The 21,387-nt window shown below is 33.0% G+C and overlaps 2 protein-coding genes and 1 long non-coding RNA gene across 4 annotated transcripts; 1 reads left to right on the top strand and 2 right to left on the bottom strand.

The window, feature by feature from the left end:
- Window positions 1-2,776: 2,776 nt before the first annotated feature.
- LOC112145289 (aminoacylase-1A) lies at window positions 2,777-14,577 on the bottom strand (the record flags this gene model as incomplete). Its single annotated transcript, XM_024270427.2, is given in 15 exon segments — window positions 2,777-3,329; window positions 3,406-3,466; window positions 5,031-5,110; window positions 5,179-5,247; window positions 5,331-5,475; window positions 6,203-6,252; window positions 8,449-8,522; window positions 8,615-8,671; window positions 8,821-8,910; window positions 10,527-10,603; window positions 10,750-10,844; window positions 10,918-11,022; window positions 11,104-11,168; window positions 14,091-14,230; window positions 14,315-14,577. Coding segments are annotated over 14 exon segments (1,260 nt in total). The 3' UTR covers window positions 2,777-3,164.
- A 429-nt stretch (window positions 14,578-15,006) lies between these two features.
- On the bottom strand, window positions 15,007-19,251 carry abhd14a (abhydrolase domain containing 14A). 2 transcript variants are annotated; one of them, XM_024270429.2, is made up of 5 exons: window positions 18,904-19,251; window positions 17,783-18,064; window positions 17,110-17,225; window positions 16,325-16,560; window positions 15,007-15,832 (listed from the first exon to the last, which is right to left on the bottom strand). In XM_024270429.2, the coding sequence occupies exons 2-5, from the start codon at window positions 18,043-18,045 to the stop codon at window positions 15,650-15,652; spliced, it is 798 nt and encodes a 265-aa protein (XP_024126197.1). In that variant the 5' UTR covers window positions 18,046-18,064; window positions 18,904-19,251; the 3' UTR covers window positions 15,007-15,649. The 2 variants fall into 2 exon arrangements, with proteins under 2 accessions (XP_024126197.1, XP_024126196.1); XM_024270428.2 differs by having other exon boundaries at window positions 18,869-19,250.
- On the top strand, window positions 17,150-18,114 carry LOC118598798. The gene is made up of 2 exons (XR_004947953.1): window positions 17,150-17,267; window positions 17,817-18,114. It is a non-coding gene; the product is annotated as an uncharacterized LOC118598798 (long non-coding RNA).
- Window positions 19,252-21,387: the final 2,136 nt, after the last annotated feature.

Genomic DNA, 21,387 nt, shown 5'->3' on the forward strand with positions numbered 1-21,387 from the left:
GTCATGTATATCCCCTGTTTATTATATAAAAAAATGTTTAATCTTAATATATTAGCTAAACTCCAAATTTTTTGAAAATTACTATGAAAAATTAAAACATTGACCACAAATTTATTTAAAAGCTTGTTGCTAATCCACTTAAAATTTTTCAGACTTTATGACTTTCTCAATAACTTCCTATGGGGCACATTTTGCTCAATTTTTCAAAAACTATGACATTTATTAATACTAAAAATGAAGAAGATGAATGATGAATACTAAAAATACAAGCAGTAATGTCCCGAACAAGCTGATGATACAAAGATTGCTGAAATCCACTGATTGAGTTTTTACGTGCCGAAAAAAGGAGCATCAGAATCACTATAGCATGAATGCCTACCAAGTATTCACACAATTACACTAGACAGCAACGCTTCAGTGAAAACGTCTCCGTTGCACCACATTCATTACCTCCGTCAACCATTCACATGCTCGACAGCCGGCCAAATGACTGCAGCTGCCCCCTCTGGGAGGAAGGATGTGGGTTCAGCTTTTATTTGCCTCCCTGAGGGCCCCATGTGCTAATGTTACTGTCATGTCCTGGGGAGAAGGAAGAGTAATTACTGAATGCACAGGCCTTCCTGATAGCACCCCTCTGAGACACACTCCGGTAATTGGAGGACAACTCCAAAGAGGGCTCAACTGTGGAGGAGACTGACCTTACCAGAAGGTAAACAGCATTAAAAATAAAATACTCTTGTGTTTATTTTAATGTTTCATTTTGACAATCTTGTTTACTATCACACTTGACCAAAACGTAGGATCCACCTTTAATTCTAACGGTAAAAAATATAGTTGGTTAAACTAGAGAAGCTACTTCATGTTCCGATAATAAATAACTTTAAATTTAGCAGCAATTGCTTCAAAATTCTACGTTTTGTGATTTTATATCACATAGTCTACCATCATTTTTGATTTTTTTGTCATTTTTTTAACCACAATTCTCTCACAGAATGCTATTTAAGTTAACCCTTTAACACCATTGTTTATGTTCTTTGATTTACTGTAAGTTTTCAACCGTTAACATGATAATTCTAGTAGATTGTGAAGGATAAAAGCGGTGAGCGGTGAATGTTAAAGATTTTGTTAAAGATTTTGTGTTTAAGCGTCACCGGCGACGCCTCAGGTGTTAAAGGGTTAAATACTTTTTTTTAATTTCAATTTAATCCAAACTTACATTTTTAAAAGCAGTACTTTGGCAGAAATAAACACTCAAAACAATGATTATCCAGAAAAAGTACATATAAATGAATCTTGTTGACCTCTTTGTATCTATTTATTTTGTTATCCTTTATGATTACTTTGAACTTTTCTATGGATTGACCACTTTTTATGTTTTCTCTGCACCTGAAACCCTCTAGTGGAGATACGGGGAAGTTAATGAACATATTTGATCCTGTCAGGCTGTATTTATTCTGTCTTGAACAGAATAGTCAGTCCACGGGGATTTTTGTCTCACATGTCCCAGGAATGGGTGGTGCAAAGGCCAAGTCTCCAATTTAATTATTTTTTTAGGATTTTTTTTTTTTTTATTATCAAATTCCTAATTTTTCAGTAATTTTCAAGCATGTTTTTAGGATCTTCCAATATTTGTATTTTCCATTTTGTTACATAAACCACAGTTGAAAATAAGTTAATCTAATTTATCTTGTGTTATCATATTTTTATCTTATTTTTATGTCAAATACTTTTTATTGGGTAAATTATATTGGGTAAAAATTATCCAGAAAAAGTAATGGTGTAACTTTTTATAACTAAAGTTTTCTAGGGTGAATAGTATTGATTGTACTATATACCAAGTTTTACCATATATCCAGTTGTTGAGCAGAAGTCGTTTTTGGTCAAAGCATATTAAAATTCTCAATTGTTCTTAGTGATGAATGTCGGTTTCCTTATGAAACGATCTCAGACTTTAGATTCTAGTTTTCCAACAGCAGGTCAAAAGAAATTCTAATTACTTCAGTATTAAAATAAAACTCTTGTTCTCATAGGACCTACACTAAAATAAACCCACCTTTGGCACAGCTTATGTGATTTTATTTTACAGGAAAATATAAATAGTAGGGCTGTGAACATTAATGAGTTAACGCACGCGGTTAATCAAAAGAATTAACGCTTTAAGATTTATTAACGCAAATTAATCAAAGAAACAGTCTTTCGCTTTAACCCGGCGATTCAGGCATCCACGGCGTGCGTTAAAATTTTTACCATGGTTACTTACACAATAAATAATTATAAATCAGTTTTTAGTACTTTATTATTGCTATTTTTTTGGTTTAGATCACTTTTTCACAAAAAGTGGATAATTTGATCCATGGTCTGGTGCCATATTGTACAAATAAATTTTACTTGGTGAAACATTGTGATTAATCACAACACAAAAGTGAGATTATTCCGATTTTTTTTAATCGATTGACAACACTAATTAAAAAAATACATTTTGTGTGATTTCATATTGTGATTATTTGCAGAAAATAAATGGTCGGTAAATATGGGAAATAAAAAAAATTTGATTAATAATGAATAATTTTTTCTTTTTACATTTTTCAAATAAATTTTAATTTTCTTTTTTTTCGATTTACAGCCCTAATAAATAGTTTTCTCTAGCAGAATATGGTTTACACAAACACTAATAATCAAGATTCTTCCTTAATATTTACCTGAATAAAACAGATGTTATTTTAGCATCCAAGATTAAATCACACATTTAAAACCAAGAAAAGACAAAAGAAAAAAGCATTTTTAATGATTTAATATTTATTTACAATAGTTTTGATCAGTAAAAAAAATCAATTTAAGCAATACTTTGGTTTACTAAATTAATCTTTACAAAATAGATTAATTATTTTTTCCTCTATACAAATGAAAACTTTGATAAATCAGAGAAAATGATAATCTACCAAGATGACACACTTTCAGTCAATGTTGTGAAAAAGCTGCAGCAGAAATGATTAATGCAAAGGTTCCAGTATTGTAATCATATCCTGAGAATCATCCAAAATTAACAGCACCAAAAGGCTAAGTGTTACGTTCTCATTATGACAGACATGTTTTTCTTTGGTAATCTCTGTAAATAACCCTGCATATCATCTGTGAAATACGGGGATTAAAAAGGAGAGGGGGGTCTAAGCCTCGCCGGCTAAGGCGGGAACACTTGTTAAAGCTGGGATGAGCCTCTCGTACACGCCGATGCCTTTCAGGAACACTTGCTCGTTCAGAAACTCGTTGTGATCGTGCAGCAGAATCGGAGTGCGGTTCATTGGGGAGAAGCCGATAGCGGGAATTCCCACCTGAAGTCAGGAAGTAGGCAGATTTCAAACTAAATTCCCACATTTTTGAGACAATATCAAAGGATGTTATACTCACAGCTCGGATAAAACGGCTGTCTGTAGCGGCTGGAAAGATTTCTTTCTCCAGAGTCATATTTCTGTTGTAAACACGTTAATATTCGATTTAATTTACATTGTAAAAACAGCAACATAGCAGGACAGCTAAGAAAAATGAATGGAAAAGCAATGTTCAAAACAGTTGATGATACAGAGATTTATGTTGGGGAAGGTACAACTCTTCTAGCAGAGCAGACAGAAAAATGGAATAAGTTAAAACTAAATATGATGGGTGTGGATTCATGCAAGGAAAAGTGTGTACAAAAGAATATCTTAGAAATATAAAATATTCAAGATATAGTACTGGAAAAGCATTTTACGTTTACCTTAATAAAAATCCCGATTTCTGCCTTAAGAAAATAAAGTGAATGGATGCAGATGTTAAATTTGGGGACTTTTATGCTTTAAAAGGCTAAATATGGAGATTTCGGGGGTTATTTTGCTAGAAACACCCCTTCATTTGCACATGATAAGCTTCAGTTTTATGGCGTATGCCTTTCCTAAGAGAGTTCTGGAGGGTTCCCCCCGTGCAATAGAAGAAACTTTCAAAAGCTACTGACACTAAAAAAGGTTTTGTTGACCATTAAATAAATTGTCCTGAAGGTCATTTACCTCATTAAAAATGCTTTTTAATGGAGTCTGCCTTGTGTTTAAAGGGTAACCAAACCCTAAATCAACGTTTTTTTTTTTAGCTGTTTACCTCTATAAACGGGACTTTAAAAATTATGACTATTGGTCTTTGGCAATTTTTTGAAAATTTAAAATAAACTCGTATAACTCTAAAAAATAATAATCCAAAACCGTTTGTGTGCTGCCCCCTACAGGTTGAAACTAGGTATTACAGTTGAGTTTCGTAATTGGTCAAATCATGCGTCTCACGTCATTTCAGAAGTCCCACGTCATGATCTGCAGCTCCAGTAATAGGTGTGTCTGCATTGCTTGCATTGCAGTGCATGTTGGGTAGTTTGACTCTGACGTCACCTGTCAATCATGAAAATATCGGAACAAAGGGGCGAGTACAAGGTGCCAATTCAGGCGAGTACAGCTGGAAATCTGGCGCTGTGCAGGCTGCAAGCCGCCTTGAAGACTACAAAACGATGCATTGTGGGAAACGGTGTCTTGGCAGTTCTTGTACTTCAGCGTGATGCTGATCAGAAATGACTGGAGCCAAATGAAGGAAATCTGTGTAACTCTTTCTAGAAAGTAGTGAATCAGTGATGTAAAAATGAACAAGATTTAAAATCATCTGTGATATTATTGTTGCCTTAAAAGTTAACTTTAATTTAAATTTTATTTATTTCTGTGGAACATTTCTGACTGGATTGTCAAATTTCGGCAGTGGGTGGAGTCAGCCTCCAACTTCCCTGTTTGGTTACCCTTTATTAATAGAAAAAGACTTTTTTGATAATCAATCTCCTTATGCAACACACAATTTGTTGGTTTCATGCAAGTTTCCTAAAAATCGGAAACTATGAAGGTAACATTTTTGTTAAATAAATATTTGCTTAAAGGTTAAGTATTATCTTCTGAAACTAAATGTTTTGACCTTTTTCTTAAAAATGATTATATTATTCATACAGGAGTCATTTCCTAACAGTGACTTACATTGACTTGCAAGCAGCACTGAAGGCGCTCCACCAGGGATCCGTGTCATCTGTTGATGTGACATTCTGGTTCATGTGTTTCTGAAGGAGATCAGAATTGCTTTAGCTACAAACAGAACTAAGCTTTATACCCAAAAACATAAACCCACCTGAGCAAACGTGTAAGTGATGTCTTCTCCTGCTTGTGCACACCACTTCTTGATCTGTCTTTCAAACTCCTTTAATTTACAGATTCATTTGGAGTGTTAGAAACACTTGATGTTTGTTGAGGATTGAAGCCATTCAACTGCTCAGTACAAACCTGTAGATTGACAGTTGGAGGTATTCTGAGATCAAAGCTGACGTCCATTTCAGCTGGGATGACATTGTAAGCCACGCCCCCTTTGACCATTGTCATATTCACAGTGGTCACATCTCCCAGAGTGAAACACTCGCTGGTGTTGAGCCTACAATGAACACGAGATGACCATTTCTGTTATAAAAATGTACTACTAAAATATTTGTTTTCACTCTTACTTCAGTGTAAAAGTACAAGAGTATAGACTATTAAAGACTCACTCTAATTAAAATTGTGTTTTTGACATGTTCTTTTGATATTTTTTTCATGGTGGAGGACATATATAAAGAAAATTTAGATTAAAATGGCATTTTTTCTTTTTTTTCTTTAAACCATGGTGAATTTAAACAAAATTATATTTTTTTATATAGAAAGTACAATTAGCAGACCACAAAGCTCCATTCTGATGGATCCACTTGCAGATAAATAGATCCATGAACGTCTTTGTTTTCCTCGTCTGAGCTGGAATCTGGATTAAAACTGTACATTTGGATAACTACAATATTAACCGCCATTTTTGTTGTGCCGGTAAAGTTAGGTTGTGGGTTTGAGGGGCTGTAAACATATAGATGATGGGAAGTGGGGGCGGGCTTACTCCGCAACCCCACCTACAGCTCAGAGGCAAATTTCGAATGAACTTCTTCCACTTTGAACAAACTATCTTCCAGAAAACAACACAAGTTTTTTAATTTAGACTTAAAATGGCATAATCATAATTAAAAGATCACTGGAAATGCTTTTGAAATAGATCATAAGATGACCAGAGTCAGACTTTAACAGAATAAGTACTTAAACATTCAACATTAAGCTGACTGTAAGGATGCTAGATTTCTGACCGTTGTTTTTCCTTCTCTCTAAAGTCCAGGAAAGAATTGATGACTTGCCGCTAAAGAAGAAAAGGAAAAAAGAAATGTTATTCCTAATCTTTAACTTTTGCCAAACACTTAACCAACAGTCAAAGCTTTATCCACTGATGACATGTGAGTAGATCTCCAACTGCAGTAAATGAGTTTATATAAATGTATATTGCTTTCTTTACCAAACCTAATATTTAATAGTGCTGCCACGATTGCCATTGTAAAAATAGTCGACAACTAATTTAATAGATGATTAGTATTTACTTTATTTTATTTAGTCAGGGTGTGCTAAAGTTGAAAGCTATAATAGCGTTCTATTAGCTTTTTGGACTATTTTGGCATTTATTAATGTTTTTTAGGCTGTTTTGGAGTTTAGCTAATAATTCACCTACATGCTAGCTATTTTTTTATTTTTAATTAGGGATTTTTTCAGTTTTTTAGGCTAATTTGGGGTTTAGCTAATATTTCAGCTCTATGCTAGCTATATTAGCTAATTTAGGCTTTTTGGGGGCTATTTTGGAGTCTAGCGAATATTTAAACTACATGCTAGCTGTTTTGGCTAACTTAGGCAGTTTTTTGTTTTTTAGGCTATTTTGGAGTCTAGCTAATATTTCAGCTCTATGCTAGCAATTTTAGCTAATTTTGGCTTTTTTGGGGCTATTTTGGAGTCTAGCTAATATTTCAGCTCTATGCTAGCTATTTTAGCTAATTTTGGCATTTTTTTTTTAGGCTATTTTGGAGTGTAGCGAATATTTAAACTACATGCTAGCTGTTATGGCTAACTTAGGCAGTTTTTTGTTTTTTAGGCTATTTTGGAGTCTAGCTAATATTTCAGCTCTATGCTAGCTATTTTAGCTAATTTTGGCATTTTTTAGGCTATTTTGGAGTGTAGCGAATATTTCAACTACATGCTAGCTGTTTTGGCTAACTTAGGCAGTTTTTTGTTTTTTAGGTTATTTTGGAGTCTAGCTAATATTTCATCTCTATGCTAGCAATTTTAGCTAATTTTGGCTTTTTTGGGGCTATTTTGGAGTCAAGCTAATATTTCAGCTCTATGCTAGCTATTTTAGCTAATTTTGGCATTTTTTAGGCTATTTTGGAGTGTAGCGAATATTTCAACTACACGCTAGCTGTTTTGGCTAACTTAGGCAGTTTTTTAGACTAATTTGGCTTTTAACTAATATTTTAGCTAGCTATCACCTGCAGCGTTTTTAACTATCAATTTCAGCATCTTCAGCTATCAGCACTAGCATCTTCAGCAGCCAAATTCAGCTTACAGTATTCACACTAGAATTATCACAGGTAATGCTATATATCTAGCTTTTAGTTAGTTTAAAGCTAATGATGTGTGTTTTACATCCACTTTGTTTATGACCCGATTAGTTGACTAATCAGAAAAAATAATCGGTGATTAGTCAATTAATAAAATAATCGTTTGTGGCAGCACTAAGACCTAACTAATAAAATAAAAAAAATATATCTATAAACAGGTAGAAAGCGCAGCAATTTTTAGCAAAAAGGTGACGAAAAGAGATGGTTTTTCAAAATAAAAAACAATAACTGTATTGCCAAATACTGAGCAGCCACTATGTATGTATGGGGAGAAATAAGTATCACGCCAATTTGTGCGTGCATAATTCTAGATTTGTAACTCATAAAATAAATTATGTACAAAAGTACAAAAACTATAACATAAAAAAAATACAAAATACAATTTACACATGCACTAATTAAAATTACAACAGCTTGAAACTAATTACACACATAAATCTTTAAAAATGACTCACAAATCGCTTGTTACGTACACAAAACCTCAGTTACGCACAAATCTGGGGTGAGACTCTTTTCAGGTCTCACAGATTCATCCGTGATGCGTTTAAATACTTCTAGAATGCTGGGAGTTTTCTTATCAGCCGTTTTGAACTTAGATTGTGAATATTATCTGGTGAAAACTTCACATTTTCCCACTTTCTTAAACAGATATGCCCGATAATTAATATAAAAAAAGTCTAAATAAGCATTTTTAAGACAAGTCTACGTTTAAAAATATATATATATTTTCCATAAGTGATTGCGTCCTCTCTGCAGCTCCTCCCCTGACAGCGTCTCCAACTCGGACTCTGTTACTAGTCACAGTCACTATCCATATGTGTGAGCAGACAGGAGTGTCTTTAAGCTCAGAGCAGGAGTTTTAAACATCTGAAAACGACGCCTCTGAAACATACCAGCTTCTCAGCAGCAGTGTTTTCCACAAATCGCGACCCGTGACCTGGACTTCCGGGGCAGTGAATAGTAATCCCTGAAAAGCAGAAGTCATTCTTCTTCAGTTGAATCAAAGTTTAAAGGAAAAAGTATTTTAGTTTTGTTTCATTGTGTGTGCACTGCACTCACACCAGGGGTTTCTTTCTCCATAAAACACAGTGAACGCCTCCCCAGGATTGGCCAGACCTACAAAAGCACAAAGTAGAGCAACTAAGAAGCAAACATTAAAAAAAAAAAATCTGGTGCAAAGAGCTTTTGTGCAGCTTTTTACATCAAATATCGTCATACAAAGATGTGTTTCTTTAGTTTAAAAAATAATGCTAAAAGTTGTTTACCTTCATCAAGAGCAAAACCAATGTTTAGTTTTTGAAACTCAGGCTGCGTCACAAACGTTTCCATTCCTTTGTGACCACCAACTTCCTCATCTGAAGAGACACAGAAGACGCTCGTTTAATCCATCACTCTCAGATTATAATTTGTCTGGAACTTCATCTGCTGTATGATAAGAATCTAATTTAAGACAAAATGTTCCTCTTTTTTTTAAGACACAAAGAATCCCTTCAGCTTCAAAAATCCTTGCTGAGTGATTTGGGAGAATTGCATAAATATTTATAAATAGTATAAATATTGATGAATATATATGCAATTGCATGCCAGTGGAGCATTTTAAACAGTTTAAAAAGGCTGCAGTGTCTATTTTTAGCTGTTAAAATGTCTTGTAGAAGCAGAAACTAAAGTTTCACTAACATTTTTATGAGTTTTAAAAATTCTTCCACATTCCAGAGGATTAAAATTAGTAAAGGATTAGCTACAGCAAAGATTTTAATGATTTTTAAAGGGATATGAGATGTTCGACGTATATTTTAAAGAGTATTCTAAAAACAGAAACGATGACTTCTGTGATATAGAAATGCTTTTGTTGATTTCTTTCTGTTCCGTCGTGGTCACACCTGGTTTGGATTTCCGAAGACCTCAGCTGTTCCTGTTTCAGGTAATTACTCCCTCTGTGTTCATCAGTCTATTGATGTCTTTATGTTGTTGTTTGTTGTCATGGTTTGAAGTCTAAGCTAACGGTTTTGGTTACTGCTGTCATGTGATAAATTTTTTGTGCGATTAATTAATTGTAACCTGTAATTAATTAATCGATTTGAATCTAATGATTGCTGTTAAAAGCCTCATTTTGAGGCGTTTTATTTAAGTTTATGACATATGGGGTCAGTAAAAGATGAAAAGAAAGCTAAAAAAGTGGCTTTATTAAGTATTTTTTAATTATTGTAAAAGACTTCCAACCTTTACTTTAAAACCAACAAGTTTTTTTTTTTAATCTTGAACAAAAAAAAAGGAAAATAAAACATCAGTCTCTAATTTACCACATTAAAAAAACAGTAGGAGCACTTTTCTGAGCAATTCAAAAATTATTAACACCATAATTCTAACATTATAACAGGATCTAATGATCTATTTAATATTTATATTTTTCTTAAATTACCACAGTATGAGCGAGATAGAATGCTCCTCCAGGTGTGTATAACACAGAAGTAACGCAAAAAATTAACATGCTAAAATGTCTGTAATTAATAATGATCAATGCAATAAAGTGACAACCAAAGTTTTGGTTTATTTAATGAATGATTTAAGTTTTGGTAATTTGGCTTCTGGTTTCATATATTTAAGTCTCTCCGTATCTCATCAATGACTTTTCTTTATATATATAACTGCTTCAAAATGACAAAAAAATGATCAGAGAATGTAAGTAATAAAAAGTAATAATGTCAGTCAAACAATCCTGCATCAACACAAGTAACATAACTGAGTCAGATATAGATTTGTTACATGTTTTTTAATCTTCTGAAATATAATCTTATGTATAAGAAATGTAGATATTATTCAGTGGTGTTTTAAATGTGTCTACAATAAGTTATTCTGCAATAGTTCAACACTATTTAACCTTCTGGGGAAAGTATTTGTGTGAATTTAGAATGTTTTGATTTTTTAGTTATTTAGATGATTATTATTTTTACTCAAGAGTGAGATATCTCACCGGGAACAAACATCAAATGCACAGTGCGTGTTGGTTTCCATCCCTGTGCTTTCAGTTTTCTAACTGCCTGGATGTACCTGCAGACAACAAAAACAGACAATCTTTAAAAAAAATTCTTAAAATTTAAGGTTTTAGATCAATGTTTTAATTGAACATAGACAAAAATAGAGATCATGTCAATAAAATAGCACAAAAACTAGTGATTTATACATCTTATACCCACTGTATCGTCACACATTTCATGTCCTGAGTTCCCCGAGCATATATGTTCCCCTCTGCGTCTTTGAAAGCTTTAAAAGCATCGTACTTCCAATGTTCCTGCAGAAAAGATGTAATCTATTAATGTCTATGAATAATAAAAGGGATTGAGGTAAACAGGAAGAGGTCACACCTGGTAAACAGGTACAACATCTGTGTGGGAATTCAGCAGGACAGATTTCAACTGGGGTTTTGTTCCTTCCCATGTCATGATCGACACGACCCTTCCTGGACAAACCTTCAACAAAACAGGAGGACGGGTTAAAAATGGACTCTTCTGAAACAAAGAGAGAAAAGACACCCACGAGGATCAAATCACCTCGATTTTTTTCAGAGGAAGCTCGAGCTCCACTGCGATTCTATCCAGGAATCTGAGAGCAGCATCTGTTAAAGGAGAAGCACGAACCAAAACATTTGGTAATCAACAAAACATGTGTTAAAACGTGTCTTCTTTCTGATAGGTGAACTTATTTTGGTCATACGAAACAATAACAACATAAACACATTAGTTGGCGACTAATTTAATAGTTGATTAGTCGCTACTTTATATTATATGGAGCTAGAGTGTTGTAAAGTTGAGAGTTTAAAACATTATGCTAGGCATTATGCTAGCTTTTTGGACTATTTTGGCATCATTTTTTTGGCTTTTTCTGAGTTTAGCTAATGTTTCAGCTACATGTTAACTGTTTCAGATTTTTTCATTGTTGTTTAGGCTAATTTGGAGTTTAGCTAATAATTCAGGGGCATGCTATCTATTTTGGCTAATTTAGGATTTTTATCATTTTTTCAAGGCTAATTTAGACTTTAACTTATATTTCAGCTACATGCTAGCTGTTTCGGATTTTTCATTGTCCTTTAGGCTAATTTGGAGTTTAGCTAATAATTCAGGGGCATTGCTATTTTGGCTAATTTAGGCTTTTTTGTTGTTGTTTTTATGCTATTGTGGAGTTTAGCTAATATTTCAGTAACATGCTAGCTGTTTTGGCTAACTTAAGCTTTTTTTTAGTTTTTTAAGCTGTTTTGGAATTGGCTAATATTTAAGCTACATGCTAGCTGTTTTGGCTAATTTGGGATTTTTATCAGTTTTTCTAGGCTAATTTAGAGTTTAGCTAATATTTCAGCTGCATGGTAGCTGCTTTGGCTAGTTCATGCTTTTTGTTTTTTTAGGCCATTTTGTAGTTTAGCTAATATTTCAGCTGAATGCTTGCTACTTTGGCTAACGTAGGCTTTTTTAATTTTTACCAGTATTTTAGCCACCTGCGACCTTTAAGCATTTTTAGCTATCAATTTCAACATCTCCAGCTATCGTCACTACCATTAGAGTGAATATATCTAGTTTTTAGTTAATTTAAAGCTAGTGATGGTTAAGATGTCTGTTCACAAACTGCACTCTACTCTAGCTTCGTTTTGAGAAAGGTGATTGTCATCATTTTTGAAGGAAAGTTCACTTTGTGCATGACCCGATTAGTCGACTAATCAGAAAAAAAAAATCTGTGATTAGTCGACTACTTAAATAATCATTTGTGTCAGCCCTAAACCACATTTCCTCTAGATATCTCCACATTTTCAGATATTTTTAGGTTCATGTGAAGTTTCAGGGAGCAAACATTTCCTTTCACTTCTTCAAATTAAAAGTAAGCTAGTCTTAAAATAAATGCTAACTTGTGTTTTTTAACAAATCTTTTAATACAAAAAGTTTAGTCCGTATCCTTAGCATCAAAATATGAACAAATTAACTATTTTTACCAATGAGATGTAAGCTTCTTTGTTTCCCCACTCTACAATGCTTTTACTTTAACGCAATGACTAGATTTTCTTTAAGTCTGTGAAACCATGATGAACCTTTAATGTGTAACCGGCTCAGATAAGAAATGGACTTTGATAAAGACACAAGTTTTACACTGAAACCGTCTTAATGCTTTTAAACAGTGATCCATAATTTAAGATACTTTACACACCTTCACACTAACTTTACTATACTACTGCATAAGTGCCAGTTTACTGTAGTACTTTATATAAGAATATTAGTATGTATGTAAAAGTAGAACAGTATTCATGCAAGAATATATTATGTAAAAAGTACGACAATTTTGATGAAAAATTATATTATATATTATATCTAACAGCATCTATGAAAGAATATGTTATTAGTATGATTAAATAAGTATATATGTAAGAATTTAACTGTATTTCCTGAAAAGTATTTTAGTATGTATGTTAAAGTATAATTGTTGAATTTATTGGTATGTTTAACATCCATCCATCCAATTTCTGAAACGTCTGAATCCCTTTCTATGTTACAACAGAATAAAAGTATTTGTGTAATAGTATATTATATTATATATAAATAGTTTATTGTTTTTCAGTACCAATCAGTTTGGATCGCTTTTTCACAAAAAATTAAGGAAAAATTTTCTTTCTGGGCTGTTTTTGTTCAAAATTTTGTCACAAAGTCTACTTGTTAAAAAATTGTGATTATTCACAAAACAAAAGTGCGATTAATCTTTTTTTTTTCCATCGGTTGCCAGCCTTATTTAAAATTAAACATTCTAAATGTGCAGATTTGTGTGTGGTTTCCTATTGTGATTATTCACAGATGATTAGTTGCTGGCAAATACTGCAAAAAAAAAAAAAAAGTTAATTGCGATTAATCGCTATTAATTTTTTCCAGGTTTGTGATGAATTAGTTAAAATTTTTTTATTGATTGCCAGCCCTAAAATAGATACTAGATACCAGTGTTTATAAATGACTATATGGTTTGTGTGCACAAATATATGTAGTGTTTATAAGTAGCACTTGCGTATGAGTATAGTGATGCTTGTGCACACCTTATGTATTATATCTTAGAATAAAATGAGTTGAGATTTTTAATAATTTATTATTTATTTAATGTTTTAAAAAATACATTCAAAACAAAGCATTTCATAAAACATGAAAAGAGAACCTTAATTTGTTTTCCCCCTTTACTCGGGAGTAAATGATTTGACATTATCTATAAATAATTGTCCAACATACACCAGTGGGGTCTTTAAAGGGCAAATGTCTAATTGTGCATGTTGTCATGGGAGTCCAGATCCTCACATAAAAATACTTTAAGGAACATGTTAAAAATGCATGTTTTACCTAACCTTTAATGAATTTGATTTATTCTGATAAAAGCAATTCATTCATTCATGCTGCTGAACATTTGTCAAATAAAACTGATCTTAAAGGAGACTTTTCTGCTTTTTGCATCTCTAAAAAGACAAGAATATGGAGTATAAGTGTGTGGAAATGTTATGCAGTCTCGATCAGAGATGTCTGACCGTAGTCGGGTTCTGGGTGGACCGTTTTCAGACGCAGGTATTCTCTGAACAGAGTCACAGAGGGGTCTTCTCCGTCTGGTGATCTCTGACCTCCTCCAACATCTGGCCCGTCCTTGTCGGGGAGCATGCTGTGATCTGATCTGACAACGCAAAAATGTCACACAACAATTCCAGTAAAGCGTGAAATATCCACGTGAGAAATGTCCCGTTGTGATTGTCCTTACCTGAGCACAGATCCGATTATACCTGGAACCAGGTAGAGCAGCGGTGATCGACGGAGCACCTTCACTGCGGCACCACAGGCTAAAGTCCGGCTTCTTGCGTAAGAGGCCGCTTCAAGCTAACAGCAGCTGAAGCTACGTCTATGTCGACTGTAAACTAGCTGAGGTAAGAACATGAGGAGGTATATTTAGGACATAAAAATACACAACTTGTTTATTCCACTCTTGTTTACTAGTTCTGGGTCCTCGCGAAGACAGCTAGAGGTCCGTTACATAATAGGGGGGGACGAAAGAAATAATTTCTAATTAAAAATTAACTTCGTTAAAATAAAAATAAATATTAGGTTGGAAACAATTCTAATTTTATTTAAGACATATTTTGGCATGTAATACGACACATTAAACGGCTAAACCCGGGCTAAATGTCATCAATAGAAATGAAAACTCCCCCCGGGTGGGCGAAACCATTCTCTGAAAGTGACGTAGCGATTCTTTTAGAGGCACGAGCTGACTCAGCAGTTTAGTGAATATGTCAAACGCTTTGTGTTCCATTTACATATCTTTGGATTTTTTTTTTTATCATTCATGTTATATAGTTGATTTCCATGAACACGTCCTTGCATTTTAATATTCAAAAAAATATTTAAACTTTATTAAAACTAACAAAACAATCAAAAATGGCTCATTTCAAAATATCAACTCAAAATTCATTTATTTTCTTTTAAGCAGAACCCACACATTTCTTTCATTTCATTTGTGCAGAATGTTTTAACACTTAGTATTTACACCTTTGTAAACTTGCCTGAAAAGAAAAAAAACATTGTGGTCTTCACTTTTATACATAACATTTTTGACAAATAGTCTCTTATTTCTTTCAAGTAACACGTCGAGATAGTTGGGATAATAATTACAACATATTTCGGCTTAACCCTTTTTTTAAGAGTGCAGGTAACAGAATCATTGCTTTTTTGTATACAGGTAACATTTAACAATGAAACTGAAATATTTTGTTTTTTTTCATGCAATGAGAGACATTGAGAGACATGGAAAACATGGAACTAAACTCACCACAGTGCTGCCTTTATTTATTTATTATAATATATATTTTTTACCACTAATAATAAACTGAGCAAACCTTGTAGTTAGGTGTAACATCCAACCCCACATATTTATATCTACGTATTCTTTTCTGAACTGGTACATCTTAAGCAGCAAAACAACTTCCAGCTTTAAAAAAAACCCAAACAATCAGCTTATAGTACCTTTAGGTAAATCTGAAGCGTTAAATCACTCGCTGGAGATTCCTCCAATAACTTGACTCCTTTTTTCAACACATTCTCACTTTAGTTTGCTGAGGAATTCAATCAATCCTTGATGAAATTCTCGAGGTTTATCCATGTAGCACGCGTGCCGCGCTCCCTCCAGCTTTAGGACGCTGTGATGGGGGAGCTGCATGAGGTTCTTGTGGGACTGAGCTCCGAGATTTGTGTCCAAAGCTCCGAAAACGATAAGAGTGGGAGTCTGTAAAGCACAAAATGGGGATAAGTCAAAGGAAAACCTGCATAAAATAACATGCTGTGTTGTAATTTTCCAGAATTTTAATTTTTTACTAGACATTTTTTAATATTTTATCTCAGTTATTGCATGTGCTAAAAATACACAAAATATTGATGTTATATTTTGCAAGACAAATACAGGATTTGTTTTTGTTAACACACATTTATCTTACTAAAGAACACAACTTGTGTTTTTTTTCCAACATGTAAATACAAATATAGCCTAATCTTTCTGCAAATAAATTTGTAAACATCTGGAAGGTAAACAGAATCCAATTTTGATCAGAAATCTGTAAAAAAATATAAATCTAATTGATCGTTTGGGCCACATAGTATATAAATCTGGAGATGGTGATGATCAAAACCGTGATTGTCTCCAAATATTACTGAATCTGAGATCTGGTGGATCTTGATTTATTTTGAGGAATAGTTTTCATCATAATCTGTAGTTTCTCACTTGAATATTCTGGTATTCCTGTGGGGAGTAACTTCGAGTTCCAACCGGAGCAACAGGAACGAAGGCTTTGAGCTGAGCGTTGTTCTTCATGAGGAAAGGGATCGAGTAATGTCCGCTCATGGACGGGCTCACGAGGACAGCCGCCTTGATGCCTAAAGACTCCATGAACTTTGACAGGAGTTCCACGCGATTCTGCTCCGACTTTGGAGCCTCAGAGTCTGGTGACTGTCCATAACCTTGGATAAAAGGAAAAGCATGTGAGTAGAGTTTATATATATATATATATATATATATATATATATATATATATATATATAAAAGGTTGGAGAAGCACTTTTTTAACCACATGAGGGCACTATGACTCCACAAAATCCCTGCATTTAAATGCAGGTGAACTTCCAAAACCTTTTCAAAGTGTTTAATTTAAGAAAATATGATTCAGTCTCAGAGATGGAATTGTTTTTCTTCCAGGTATGAAAAGAGTTGAGAAAAATAACCAATATTTCATAAATAACAAGTATTTTAAGTGTTCCAAAGGTCATTTAAACTATGGATATATTTTACTCTGAAAAACTTAAGAAAATTATAGTATGATCCCTTTAAAGCAATTAATGCAAATTCTTTTTTTCATTATATTTGCATCACAAAGCAGACACAAATTAATGTTTTTTTCCCCTTAAATTGAAATTAAAATATCTGCAATTTTTTGCAGTCAAAACAATGTAACCGATTTCTAATTGTTATCCCTAATAAGATTGGTCAGTTCAAGAAGACTTGAGCTTTACCTGGCAGGTCCACTGCTAAAGCCTGGTATCCATTATTTGCCAGGATTGCCATGGTACCGAGCTCCTCCCAGGTCTTTGAAGTGAAGGCTTGACCGTGTAAAAGGACCACTTGCAGCCTGCAGAACATGAGAGGTGGATAAATATTTAAACCAACACAGGTCAGTCAGTTGAAATCAGTCTAAAAGCCAAAAATAACATTTAAAGTCGATCATGTTTTAATCTATTGAAAACGCTTTCTCGGTGGTCTTTTAATTTAGCTGTTTTTAGAACTAAATCAAAAACCTTTTCTAGGACATAGTTTCTGCAGAGTGGCAGTTCATCAGAAATTCCCCCTTGAGTTGCAGGTGGAACTGTCGGCATGCAATACAAATATTATCTTTTTCAAGCATTTTTTCATCTTCTCCTTAATCATAACAATTTGAATAAAGAAAAACTTAAAAATGTCATTTTGAGCCTAATTTTCTTAATATATGTCAGCTAACATGAGAAAAATATCACAAGAACATGTTAAAAACACAATTTTCACCAAAGTGGGTTTTTAAAATGATAGTGGAAACAAGTAGTTGTTAGTTTAAAATATATTTTTTACTTTGTAAACCACTTAAACTTGGTGGTTTGCTATGATAAATAATGCTTAAGTTTGTTCAACAAGTTCGTCTAGTTTTCTGCTCACCTTGGTATGATCTGTCGTCCGGCTCCATCTACAGGTAAAGCTTCCCGGAAGAACAGAGGTGGGTCTCCGGGTAACTGCCCAGTGCGAATGGATACATTGATAGGGGTTAGCACGGGGGGCGAGGTGGCCAGCACCGCTGATCGTTGAGCTTTTAGAGACGGCTCCATGCTGCCCTGGCGAATGGACGGCAGCAGAAGATACAGCAGCAGCGTGGCCAAAAGCACCAGGCACAAGACAACGAGGCGGTTCCGCAAGAAATTCATTTCATCCAGAGGAACTGACCTACAAAAAGGAGGAGAAAATACATTGTTCTGAAAAACCACAAGACTTGATCCTGTTTCCTGTGGTATTTTTGTTCATTTATGAGGACAGTAAAGTTAATCTAGATATGCACGCATCGTCTTCCACCTTTACAGGTTCACACAGTAAATCCTCTACTTCATTCATTTTGACCTTCTCTATTCTTCTCCAGAAACATCCTCTGAGCAAATATAACATCTGTGGTTCTCTTTCTCCACATGAAATCAAACTGTTGCTCACAAATGTTTAATCTGACTTCAGTCTAGCTTCCACAACTCTTTCTAATAGGTTTTTTGTTATTCATCAGCTTTAATCCTTTGTAGTGTCCAAAATTATACACAAATACCTTCTTCTTAAAAATGAAACCAGAACATTTTTCCCACATTCATCTCATGCTCCAAGATCTAGAACAGTCCAGTCAGAAACTACTGTCACATCTCATAAACTCCCCCACAGGTGTGTTGTTAGGGCCAACTACATTCACACTTTACATCCTTTTTCTATTTTACTTGAATTTGAAGAAAATTTATTTTTTCACTTAATTTTTTTTTCAATAAACAAAAAATAATTAAAAGAATTGTTCAAAAATCTTTAAACTAAAACATTTATCAACTCAAAATGATTTAACTGTAAATAAATAATGAACAAATACGACGTTTCAACAGTATGCGTAGAAAAAAGCAGGAAGGGAAAAGTCTCAATCGAGCAAAAAATGTGCCTTTAGCCAAATAGGATAATCAACATGGAGCTAAAACAGCTCTGAAACAAAGTCCAGGGAAAACATACCAATAAAGAAGAGAGAATGAAATGCGTTCACGAACAAAAGACTCTCGTTGTTATCCTCACGTCTTCTCCATAACCGGTTTCGTCAGGGACTGAGGGTGTTTGCTCATGAGAGCTAATTTCGATATTTAAAATAGAAGGACAAATGTCCTCAGGGTTTGATATTGTCTGCTAGATATTTCGTTTGCGTTTAATTGTCGATTACAACTCAGCCTAAGAGCAGACAAAATCTCAAAACCCGTGGAAGATAAATAAATTAGAAAAATGCCAAGGTTTAAATACCGGGTATTTTTTTGTAATGTATCAAGGTGTTAAGCATTTGTTCCTTGACGGACGCTATTACCAGTTGCACATAACAATCCCAAAGTATTTACGTCATTTCCTGTAAAATCTGTTGGTCCCATTGACTGTGAAAAATACATAAATTAGCTATAAATACTGTTTTTTTTTTTTTTTAATACAGTCAATGGTTGGTCCTGGTTGTTAAGGGGGAAACAAAATGTATTTAGTTTATATTTCTAAATAAAGTGTTATTGGTTATATTTATTTATTTATTTAAGGCTGTTATATTTTATTTTATTGGATTGACTCCTTCCATAAATTTGAGTGTTTTAATTTTACAAACATTAATTAATTTAAAAAATATTTTAAAGGTAATTATTTAATGAAACTAATAATTATTTAATAAAAATAATAACAAAAACTGCAGACAAAGCCCAAATTACTCTAGACAGTACACAGTATATACAGTTTTTTTTCTTTTCAACTTATTACTTTTCTGTATTAATTTAATCCTTCTTTGATGAAAACAACCTGCAAAAATAGTATTTTTTAAAGAGAATATTGTGATTTTTTTTTGCATTAACAAATGAAGATGATTTTTACTTATTACTTTTTGTATGACTACAATAATTCTGTGATGAATCCAATCTGCACAAATTGTATTTTTAATGAGAATATTTTGATACTTTTTTAGAATGAACAAATGAAGATGATTTTTACTTATTACTTTTTGTATTATTAGAATAATTCTTTGATGAATACAATCTTTTTAAATGAAAATGCTTGGATTATGTTACTGATTAATATAAATGATTTGTCTGTGGATGTTTTGAAATTTGATCACATCAGTGATATTATTAATGATCTTTTATAACTTAAATCTGTTATTGTAGAGTATAAATATTTGATATTAAGTCCTTAACCGGATATTGATCATTCATATAGAGAAAATGGTACGGTCGAGCCGGGGTGGGATTATATAAGATCACTTCCTGCCACTCCTTTTCAAGCAATCTAAATGTAATTCAATGTGATTTGTTTTTATTTTTTATATGTATCATTACTAATTGCTTGAAATAAACCATTTCATTCATTAATTCAAAAGTCTCAATTAATGAAAATGTGTATTTTTAAAACTAAGGGGATTTTGTAACAAACATGCTCAAATACTCTATCCTTAGCAAAAACTAGTCTATTTAAGTGTACAAGTATATTCGTTTATGCTTATGTATTGTGTACCGAACTTTTTCTTAGAGATTTTATTTTGTTTTACTTCTTAATTTGTAGTGTTTTTAAAATGCGCTTTTAAATAAAATGCGTTATTATTATGCAGAGAGGCAGTTTAATTGAAGTTTACATTTTATTTATATTGTAAACTTAAATGTTCCAATTTAGTCTGAGGCAGTTATCAGTTAATTTCCTACACTGAATGCGGATGGTCAATGAAACTTATACTCAGGTATACTTTCTAAAAAAAAAAACTTATCTGTACTACTTTAAGGGTTAATATTGTTTCATATTACCAAAACAACAAAACTTTATTTTTTTCTGTAAATGTTTTTAAGGAAAGTAAAATTGTATGAATTTAATTAAGAGGTAATCATAAGTTTACGGTCGATGGTTCAGTCTGTTTAACTTTAAGGTCTGCTACTTAACCGAGAAAATCTCAGAATACATTATTAAATAAAAAAGAAAAAAAAGTGCTGAGATATTGCCTTAAAAAATATTTTTTAAATAAAATTATCCAAGGCATCAGGTATGAACAATTTTAACATTTCTAATTTGGGAAGTCAGGTTTAACAGTAGACATCAGCAAAATGGTTTTGTAGGTACTCTATAAGGTTCCTAAATGAGTACAGAAAAAAGCTTCTAAAACAGATAAATGTTAGTATTGGTACAAACTTATACGCCTACAGTTGTTACCAATTATACAAAAAAATACTGAAATGCACATGAATCTTTAGTGATGCATCTGAAAGAACAGACATTATGTTTTTAATACTGTTTAACACATTCAATAAAAAATGTCATTACAAGCCAATGAAATAAAAAAAAAAGTTTGGAAACCCATCTGGCATAACCAAAACAAAAACTAAAATACATTTAGATTGAATGTTCTGGTATCTTTGTATTGAAGTATTTGGCATCATATATCTTTGTTATTATTATTATTATTAAAAAGGCAGCAAATGTTATCACTGTGGTTAAAGTTTCTGTCTAAATCACTGAGATGAGAAAAT

Source organism: Oryzias melastigma, linkage group LG5 (assembly GCF_002922805.2).
Source record: "Oryzias melastigma strain HK-1 linkage group LG5, ASM292280v2, whole genome shotgun sequence".
In the NCBI taxonomy this organism is placed as follows: Eukaryota; Metazoa; Chordata; class Actinopteri; order Beloniformes; family Adrianichthyidae; genus Oryzias; species Oryzias melastigma.